Source organism: Aquila chrysaetos, chromosome 24 (genome assembly GCF_900496995.4).
Source record: "Aquila chrysaetos chrysaetos chromosome 24, bAquChr1.4, whole genome shotgun sequence".
Classification (NCBI taxonomy): Eukaryota; Metazoa; Chordata; class Aves; order Accipitriformes; family Accipitridae; genus Aquila; species Aquila chrysaetos.
This window is the reverse complement of record NC_044027.1, coordinates 7,208,923-7,219,552: the sequence shown is the minus strand read 5'-3', so window position 1 is coordinate 7,219,552 and position 10,630 is coordinate 7,208,923. Positions and strand designations below refer to the sequence as shown.

Below are 10,630 nucleotides of genomic sequence, written 5' to 3'. Positions count from 1 at the left end.
AGCTCCTTTGTCCACCATGGAAATGTGGGATGAATGGAGCCCAGTATTAATTCATCTGTCAATGGTGAAGCTACAAATACACCTTCTGCTGATTTCAAGGCAAACTGCAGTGTCCTGCCCCAGCAGCCTTTGATGACTGAATGCCCTCCCCACTGCCTGATCCCCTAGTAAACACCTCACCCATTATTCTAGATTTTAAATAGCCTCTCCTGACACATCTCCCTCAGGATGAATTTCTCTGTCACTCTTTAGCCAGCGAGAAGTAAGTAAGGAACCAAACAGGTAAAAGGCCCCATTTGGGAGAGTGCAGTATTCACAAGCACTCACTGATTTTGTACGTGGATCTGTCTTACCCTGTGTACCTCTGACACCTGCAGGGAGACAAACACATGGAGGGGGAGTTTCCAGGCTCCAGTACTGAACCTGGAGCTGTCAGTAGCTCCTCTCCCTTCCCTGACCAGCCCTGCTCTCCTGCAAAGGCCTCAGGTGGGATTCAGCTCCAGAAGTGACTAGTGCTGAAAAAAAAACATGTTGGGTGTGTGGTTCTGCTGAAGCTCAGCAGGCTGAAGTGCCAGCATTGGAAGTAGGTCACAGCAGGACATGAGACGCCATTACCGCCTTTCTGGGACAAGATGTACTGAAGGGTTTGAAGGGGAACCGGCATTTCCAGCTAGATAATGAACAATATAAATCTTCCAAATGGTCTGCATCTGTGCATAGCTGGAGATGAGAAAACTTACAGGCTACTGTTGAAGGTAAAACAAAGGGTCAAAATGTTCTGCTTGGAAAGAAGCTGGTATTGATTCTCACAGACCAGTAAGAGTGAAGCTCTGCTCCGTGAATAATCTAGGAGAAAATGCTAAAATGCAGAATTTTTGACACCAGACAGTTCACACCCAAGAATGTTATGAATTGGCTAAAGACCCCTTTGTGTTGGTAGGTTTTTCTTTCTTTCTTGAGAAGTTCCAGAGGACTGTAACAAAGACAAGCCCCACACCAGCAACCAGCCCTGAACAACCAGCCCAGCTCAGCACGGCCTTGCCCGGCAGCAGTTGTGGACCGCAGGCTGGGAGGTGGCAGTGTAGTGTTGTGCCACTCAACAGGGTTTTTATGGACAATGGATCTTGCCAGGAAACCTTCATCACAAGTTGACTAGCAGGTGGTATGGAGGTAAGTGTTGATGCAACACTGTTAGCTTTTGACTTGCAACCTGCAAGGACTTCACCCAGGCCAGGCAGAGGGCTTACTTTCCTCTACCCACCACATGTGACCAGGATCTTGCTCCTTACTGATTGTGTTACCATCTAAATTAGTATGTGCACACTTAATACAATCAAGCTGAAGCCCTACAAACTTGTTACTTCATGGCATGCTACAATCAGATCAGGGAGGCAAGGGCCTCCTCCACTGGAACCTCCTGCACACAGCAAATGTGTGGGCAGGAGCAGTGCTTCCCTTGGCTGGTCACAGGAGGCAGGAGAAGTGACCCCTTGGGAGGCTCTGAAGTTCTGGAGGGGGATAAGTGAAACCAAACTCTCACTGCTCAGGTGCCTTTGAGGCAGCATGGCCTGCCTGGCTCAGGACACAGTGACATGCCTGAGCAGGGGAGGAGCCAGGGCTCCTGAGCACATCACTCTGGGTCATTTTTGTAAAAGTGGTGTTTGCACTTACACAAGAAGAAAAGAAATCACAGAATTGAAGAATAATTGTGGTTGGGAGAGGCAATCTGGTGGTCTGTAGTCCTGCTCAGAATAGATCCAGTTTGGATCACATTTCTCAGGACCTTGTTCCATTGAGTAGAGAGTATCTCCAAGCACAGGGATCCTGTGATTTCTCTGACCCCCGAGTTGCTCTGGCTGCAGAGATCTGAATGCCTGTCACCAGTTGCTGTTGGGCACCGTCTGTTTCTGCAGGAAACTCCTGCACTGTGGTAGTAGGGAACTGCTGAACTGCAGGAAACCCCCTCTCTGGTGCCACAGGCACCAAACCCCACGGAAGGAGGACACATCTCAGGTGAGGGAGGATGCAGAAACTTGACAGCACAACTTCTTCTACAGATAAACCTGCTGCCTGTGCCTGGTGTTTCACAGTAGCAGAGGAAAGATGAACAAAGTTGCTCAGGGTTGGAATTGGAGACAGCAGAACTAAGGACGTGTAGAAAAGTCCTCTTTGCTCCCTGCAGCGTTGCAGCACAGCCCAGCCAACCCTCTCTGTCACGCCTCTTTAGGGGAAGTCACTGTACCATAGCGAGGACAGGACCAAGTCTCAGCCCCTTCAGCTCACCCGAGCTGTGGCTGAGTCACACAGCTGTGCCAGTCGCTGCTGAACTACTGCGGGTGCAGAGTCCCCACCTCAGCGCGGTTCCTCAGTGAACAGAGACATGCTGGCTCCTGCTCAGCCACCAGCCAATTTTTTTGCCCTTTGGGCAAATCAAGACCTTTCTGCAGTTGGTTTGTGTGACTGGCTTTTGAGCAGCAGGTGCCCCAGGGCTGCTTGCAGTGGGTGTTGCTGAGCTTCACACCCCCCTTATTGCATCCGCTCCCCTCTCAGCTCTGTGAGCCCCGCTCTGGCTCCCTCGCACGCATCCGGAGATGGCTTAGGAGCTCCAATGTTACCGAAAAGCTCGGAATGAAGAACTTATCAACACCAATTTAGTGTAGATAAGCAGACACTTCTTTATTGACGGCCGGGTGCGCGAGCGAGTCCTCTCACGAACCACGCACACCTGTCACCAAAACAATACACCTTATATTAGGACTTATTGATGCATATTCATTAGATTTCCAAGAAAAGTTATACATATTCATTAAACTTCCGGGAAATCATTAGCATATGTAAATGTCCTTTACGCAGGCGCACTGAAAGTCTCTGGTGGTCCTCAGGAGTCCTCTGGTGGTCTTTCATAGTCTTCCTCACTCGTCCGTTTCTTGACCTCTCAGGTGTCTCCAAGCAACAAACTGGTGTCCATAACGGTTTCCTTAGTTTCTAAAACAAACACTACAAGACTACCAATCTTTGTCAAAACTTCTGTGGTTAAATGATTTTGAACAATACTTACGGTTACACATTATACATTTTCTAAGCTCCTAAGTTCCTAAGGCTACATTTCAAACTTAACACTCCCATACTTATGCTTCACAATTTTCTACTTTTTAGTCAAATCAAACTCTTTTATAATGAGATTTTAATTTCTTTATCTTGTTATCTAAGTTCTAAATGTTCCTACTAGATGATTTTAGCCAATTTCTCCGGTCTTGGTACGGGGCTATACGGGGGATTTCACAACAGACACTGGTTGGTGGTTAAATGTATAAAATACAACATACATATGATTTTGCTAAAATGTTAAAACTAAATATGATTAATTCTAACTGACAACAAATCAATGACAAATCAGTAACACCAATGCCCCATGCCCTGTTTCTGCCTTACAAACACCGACCTGATTCACAGGACTCTGGGGTTTTTGTCTACCAGCCACACTCACCTTCCAGCTCGTGGCAGGGAGCAGAGCTGGATGACAATGTGGCATTCAAGACTACAATGGCCCAGGCTGGAGCCTGAAGTGAGCAGCTGGATTGCTGATGAAATCCTCTATGTTTATTTAGTACCTCGAACATCAGTTCCCATTTCTGGCATCTCCTGACAGTTTTTGGGAACAGCCAGTTGGGCGACAGTGAGGTAGCAGGAGGATGGTGCATATTTACAGTAAACGGTCAGGTAAAAGCAAGAATCGGTGCTCTTCTGCGATCTGTTTTACCCCCTGAAGAAGCAGTGGCTACAATCAACAGGCCTGTTTCAATCTTGCCAACAGCGGGCCGCTAGCCGCAGGTCCCCAGATCAGCACAAAGCCACAGTGCCTCAAAGATGCTCAGTGAAGAGCAAGCCCAACAGAGTCACTTGGGCCCCAGGACCTCATCTCCAGCACTGCTGCCTGTAAGCACCAACACAGCCTCCTGCTTTTCCCAGGCTCTTCAGGGTCAGGCTGAATTCTGCTTTCCTCTCTGGAAAACATTTTGCTCCAAATGTCAGCATCTTGCCCCTTTCAGTGCACTCTTCCCCTATCCTTCCCCATTTTTGAGGGGGTTGTCTCCGTGCCAAGCAGCTAAGTGAGCTGCCGCGTGCGCAGCCCAGGCTCTCAGAAATGCTGACGCAATCGCTATGTGCAAAATACGTGCAGCAGCTTCGCAGGGAGACAACTGCCCTTTGTCCAGCATCAGCTGAGCTCTGCTTTCTCCGGAACAGAGGCCCAGCGCCTCCAGACTCCCATGCCCGGGAAGCGACCGTCCCCGAGGGGCCCCGCAGGCAGGCGGGCGGGCAGGCTGTTGCTGCCAGCTGTTCACGACCAGCTTGTGACACAGCCCGGTTTCACGCAGGGCTCCTCACGCCGCGCTGGCGCTCGGCTTGTGCTGCCCTCCCGTCCGCGGGCCCCCGCCCCGGCCTCCACAGCGGCTCACGGCGGGGCCGAGCCGCGGGGCACCCCCACAGCCACCGCAGTCACCTCCGACACCGGAGGCCCGGCAGGAGCTCAGGGGCCAGCGAGACCTCGCTGCTTCACAGCGCGGCGGCCGCTCGCGGGCTGCCCGCGCCCAGGGCTCCCCGCCGGCCGGCACCGGCGGAGCGGCGGCCGGAGGACGCGGGCGGCCGCCGGGCCCGCCCGGACTCGGCTCCCCCGCAGGCGCCCCGCCTCCTCAGCCACGCGCGTGCCCGCGGCGGCGCCTGACGTCACAGCCCTGACCCCGCCCCTCGGGCGGCGGCGCCACCCAGCGCGCCTGCGCGGCCATGGCGGCGGCCTGCGCCGAAATGGAGCCGCCGGCGGCGCCCCCTCCCTCTCCTCCTCCCGCCGCCGCCGCCGCTGCCGCCGCCGCCGCGGCGGGTTCGGCCGAGCTGGTGTGCGCGCAGGGCCGGAACCTGAAGGCGGTGCTGTGCCAGCGCTGCGGGTCCCGGGTGCTGCTGCCCGGCGCCGCCACCTTCGCCCGCCGTGAGGTACCGGGACGCGGGGGGAAGGGAGCGAGCCGAGGGAGGCGGCGGGAAGGCGGGAGGGAGAGGCGCCCCCCGCGGGCGGGGCGGGGCGCGGCGCGGGCGCCCCCTGCGGGCGGGGCGGTGACGCTGTGTCTGCCGCAGCTCCTCCTGCCCGCCATGAGGAAGAAGGCGGCGGCGGCGGCGGGCGGCGGCGGGGACCTGCTGCGGGAGCACTGGCTGGTGCGCGACATGTTCTCCTTCGAGAACGTGGGCTTCACCCGCGACGTGGGCAATGTCAAGTTCCTGGTGTGCGCCGACTGCGAGGCGGGGCCCATCGGCTGGCACTGCCTCGACGACAAGGACAGCTTCTACGTGGCGCTGGAGCGCGTGGCCCACGAGTGACACCGGCGCTGCCGCCGGGGACGGGGGCCATGGCCCTGGGCACCTGCCTGGGGAGCCGGGCTCAGCCGCCGGGCACCCCCGCCTGCCCTGCCGCCGGGCTGCCCCGCGGCCTGACAGCGACAGACTGAGCCAAGGCCCAGCGGAGTGACGGCGGCTCGGCCACCCCACAGCCTCGCCGGTTGGCAGCCCGCAGCCCGGCTGCCCCGCACCTGACTGACCACGGCCTGCCCACCCCACGGCTTGACTGACCTACAGCCCCGCTGGTCGCCCCACAGCCTGGATCCACTGACTGAGCAGCACCAAGAAGCGCAGCGCTGGCACAGCCAGCTCCTCACCTGAGCCCACGTGGGAAGGATGTCGTTGGTGGGAGGGTTCCCTGTGACCTGCAGGGACAGCTCACCGTGACAATTTTGCCAAATAGCTTGATCTGCCACTGTCTGGCTGCTCTCTGTCACTTCTTCTGTCTGTGGCAGCTGTTTTTCAAACATGCTGAGACGTCTTTCAGGCTGATCAGTTTGTGACACAGCCATGTAACTGTGGGTGCTGGCACAAGGGCAAGGGGAGGACAGGACTGCTGCACTGAATCATCGTGGCAGCTTAAATTGTCTGAACTACAGCCAAAGCAGTTACAGGGTTTAAGGCTGTATCTTCTGTTGATTTTCAGAGGACACATTCCCTGCCCCAAACCCTAACATTTAGGTTCTCTAAAACCTCATCCTACCTGACAACTGTACCCCGTTAAGAGCATATGGCACCCAAGGTGCGTGTAAGGCATTTTAGCTAACATTGTATGCAGTTTTATTAACTGAGTACTTGGAAATAAAATAAGATACAGGTAGAGTCTGCAGACAGCATAGGCTGATAGAGTGGCAAATAAAGAAAATGTGCAAGATCACAGTATTTCCAGGCAGCAAGAATGAAGAGTCCAACCAGAAAAGGATTTGAATCATTGGACAAGCAGTGTCCAGTGACTGCCTGTCTCAGTGCTGAAGAATGTCAAAACAGCTGTGTGTGTATTAAACAGAGAAGTTGGGAAGGAATTTCTCATCTGTAAAAGCAGCTGGTAGGAGCACTGCTGGGATATTGTGTCCAGTTTTGGTCTCTGCCTTTTAAAAGATGGGCACAAAGATGATTGAAAAGTGAAGGAGGCTGCAGCAGCCATGGTTCTCACTGTATTTATCTTTTGGTAATTGCGGTCCAGTTTGCATTCTCCATTTGCAAACCGTTGTATGAATAATACAGCAGCTTTACAGTGATCATCTTGGGTCACAGAGGACATGCCTTACTGCAGGAGGTGTATCAGTATACTATGCTAATAAACACTTTTGGTACCAATGCAGCTGTAAAGGCAGAACTGTCATTGCACTGGGATGAAGAAGTTGTATTTGCCACCAAAATCAAGATTAGTTGTATTTAAAGATTAGCAATGTTGCTGCCACAAGGCTGTCGTTCCTCAGCTAAAACATTTTTGCTGGCAGGAGTCTGTAAGGCAGGCACAGCCGCAAGTAGATTTTCCAGAAAGGCATCCTGACAGCTGGTGAGGGAGAAACAAGTCCTTTCTTCTTCCAGTGCTTGAGCACCTGCACTTTTAAGATTTGGAGACTCTCCCTTAACGTAGAACATGGGGCTGCTCTATAAGAAACGTCTGCTGTGGGCAGTCAAGATCTATTAATGGGAGAGGGAGAGGCGTAACTCTGGTGATTAAGGCTCTCACTTGGGTAGGAACTGAGTCTTGTGCTGTGTCCTTGCTAAATGTTTCAGGTGCACACTTGACATGAAAACTGTGCTTCTTTCCTCCTGCCCTTCATGTCTTTTAGCCCTAAGACCAGTAACTGAACAGGTTCATCAAGGGAGTGTACCTAGCAGCACAGGAGAGCTTCATTTGGGTTCTGCACAGGCACAGTGAAATAGTGGGATCATGTCACTTTAATTTCACGCTTTCACTTAGATTGCTGTCTATTAGGGAATGTGTTTTGACCTGTAATACCTAGATTATAGTCCATGTTACTAAAATATGTGCTGCGCAATAGTTTCATTTTGAAGACACCACTGTGCAGAACAGGCTTGTGGATATTAGCTTGATTAATGCTGAGTAAATGACACTTCTCAAAAATTGGTACATGTGGATTCTTGATATTGGGGAGTAGTTGGTGGGTGGCACTGGGGCGGAGCTGAGGTGGTGGTGGCAGCTTTTCCCAGTCAGTAGAACGCTTCCTGGAGAGATGTGAGACCTCGGGTCAAAGGCCTTCTTCACATCAGTACGGCAGCGATTTGAATGCCGTGCAGTGTTGCTCATGGTGGTGAATAATGAAAGCTCCTCCTGCTCTTCAGTGTGAGAGGAGAGATATGCTGAATGGATATATCCTCCACGGGATCCAGGTTTGGTTCCTGCTCACTCTTAAATGTAAAGTAGGATCACACAGACTGTGGAAGTGCCAGGAAGAAATGTACAGTCTGTTGGGAATTCACGGGCGGAAACTTTTGTACCATGAGATCTTGGGATCTTTCAGCCTCAGGTAGGATCTTGGCTTCCTGCAGCTTGGAGAAGCCATGAGAGACACCCTTGAAGTCCCAAGTAGCACAGACAGGGACCTGGTGCTGGTGAAGGGGCAGCCATGCAGTAGAGTTCTGCAGTTTGACTGCTGGTGCTCAGGAGCCCATCACCTGGGCTAACTCATATCCCGAGAGGTGATGTGAGAATTAAGAGGGGGGAAACAAAATTGGTGAAGAGGGAAAATGGCATCAGTCCCTGGAATATGAGCCCAGGCAGTTCCACTGTGATGTTAATCGAGCATTGGAGAGAGAATGTCTGCAGTCAGCAAACCTCGTCTTAAGGGGAAGGTCTCCTGTGTTTATGCAACAGACAGCAACATCAGATTTGGGAGCATCTAATGAAGTATTGAACAGTTTTTGTGTTAATGAGAGCAAATAAAAATTCGGATAGTCTCACAAATAAACATAATCTTTTCACTGTTTTTTATCTAGCATGTTGAAAAACACTTTTCCAGTTGCCTGCAGGAACTTCTAGGAAAAGAAGGATAAACAAGAGCCAGCCTTCAGGTACGGGAAGCGCTTACGTAAGACCTGTTAACGCTCATCTTGCAGCCCATCTTTCTTTATCATCAGCAACAAGACAGGGCAGAAACCCTTATTTCCATGTGCAGGTCGCTTTAAAATTAATTTGAAAATGGATTCTTCTACGTAAGTATCTGCATAGACTTTACTCGGAAGACCCATTCCGTGTTAAGCTGTAGCACTGCCAAGAGAGGGAATAGTAACAAACCTGCACCCCTTGCGCCGGGCCATCTCACCAGTGACGTAGGTGAGGACTGTGCACAGCAGGACACAAATCCTCCAGCCCTTTGGGACTTGCCTTTGTGCTGCTTTTGGGTGAGGACAAGTAATAACAATTTTGTCTAATTGCTTCCCAATCTGGATTTAAGGCATGCCTGTTTGTATTGGTTAGGTTTTTATATACCATATATATAAATGTATTTAGGATGGTTAAAAACAGATCTTGCTCCACCCTGACTTGGGTAATTGAGGCTGGTTCACAGCCCCAAAACTATGGTCTGGGCTTAGGCTGACATTGACACCTTGTGTAACTTCACCTCTCTGCTCCCTTCCCCATGCAAACCTCTGCCTCAAGCCAGCTGCTGAACCCTTTGCTGAGATTGTTCAATTTGCTACCTTAGTCTAAAGCTTCTTTTCTTGGGCTGCTGGGTTGAAATATGGGAGTTTGAGCTCTGCAGCCTGCATGAGATAATCGGGAGGCAATGGCAGGATGAAGGTCTTCCCATTTTTGGCAGCAGGACGCTGTGAGATCAGCTGAGCTGTCCTGGGTAACTGCTGCAAGTCATCCCTTGCCAAGAGGTCACATTCACACTATTCCTTCCCTAAATTAAGTGCATTTCACTTAAATAAGTAAGTGGTGCTCAGAGCAGGGACTGGAATTCAAGGCTCCCTCTTTTCCCAGCACTGCAAGTCAGCAAAAAGGTCTTGGTTTCTGGGCCTGACACCATCCAAGGTCTCTCCATGATTGCTCATCTCTTAACAGAAGAAATCTTTGGCAGAGCAGTTATGACAGTATGGACTTTGAAGTAATAGCTTGGAGGAGGACTTTGCTGTTTGCCTCCCTGCTGTGTTGTAGAGCTCTGCCTTTCAGCTAGTCCTCACATAGGCAGCCAGGAGGGCTTAAGGTACGATCTTTGCAATGCCTGCAGCTCAGTGTGTCTGCGGAACCCACTGCCACCATGTATGGAGATGAGGAGCTCAGCAGAGTTCAGAAAAGAGCTGTGGATTGTTAAAAACAAGGCCAGTTTTGCTAGGAGAGGTATTTTTGGCATTATATCTCCTACATATCTTGCCTTGCTTATTTACCTAAACCACCAGCACTACAGAGCAGAACTATTACACTGTGTGAACAGATACTGCTGTATCAGCACAGGCAGTTTCTACAATGTGTGGGTGTTTGGGAGAAGAGGGATATCTGAAATCTATTATGAATATTCTCTGAAGGTCATTTTACGTGCCTGACATTACAATCCCTGGCAGGAACAAGAAAAGTAGGAGGAAAGGAAACAATAGAGAGGAAATAGCTTCGGGGTCCTTTAACAAATAGTGCAGGGAATGCTTCCCTGCCTCCCGCAAAGCCAGGTTAATAAAGGCTAAACTCTAGAATCAAAGGAACATTAAAACCACCAAGTATGCTGGGGGACACGGAAGGAAACCACAGCAGATGAGTGGAACTTGCCATAAATGAGGGCTTTGATAAAAGCCAGCTTTATGCTCTTTTTAACCAATAATTTGTTAACCATTTCAGCATAAATACATTTGTGCTGACTTGCGAGTCAGCCAGGTTCTTAAAGTGCAGCTTTCTTACAAGTGCAGCTGGACCTTTATGTGTTGGTGAGGGTAGAGAAGAGGGAGATGGTAGCCTAGCAATCCAGATGAGAGTTACTGAACTGTGGGGTTGCAGCCCCAGATGAGTGAGAGAAGCCAAGGCTATCTTGACAGGAGTGTGCTTCGGAGGAAGTGCACTGGCATCTGAAAATTATCTGACCATGCACAGAGTAAAAATCAAGTGCTTTGCTCCCTAAATGCAATCGCTGAGGAAGAGTGAGCAGGTTCCTGGGTCACTGAGATATCACTTTCATCTCCTGAGAGGGGGAACCAGGCTCTGGAAAAATTGTTTCTTGCATCTTTCCTAAAACTTAATCCAGAGTGGCACAGTCCAACCTAGGGGTTGCTGCAATTCATCTTTTCA

The 10,630-nt window shown here is 51.0% G+C and overlaps 1 protein-coding gene across 1 annotated transcript; it reads left to right on the top strand.

Annotated features, from left to right (window-relative positions):
* Nucleotides 1–4,742: 4,742 nt before the first annotated feature.
* Nucleotides 4,743–8,321, top strand: RABIF (RAB interacting factor). Its single transcript, XM_030000722.2, has 2 exons — nt 4,743–4,986; nt 5,125–8,321. The coding sequence occupies exons 1-2, from the start codon at nt 4,783–4,785 to the stop codon at nt 5,362–5,364; spliced, it is 444 nt and encodes a 147-aa protein (XP_029856582.1). The 5' UTR covers nt 4,743–4,782; the 3' UTR covers nt 5,365–8,321.
* The last annotated feature ends 2,309 nt before the right edge of the window (nt 8,322–10,630 follow it).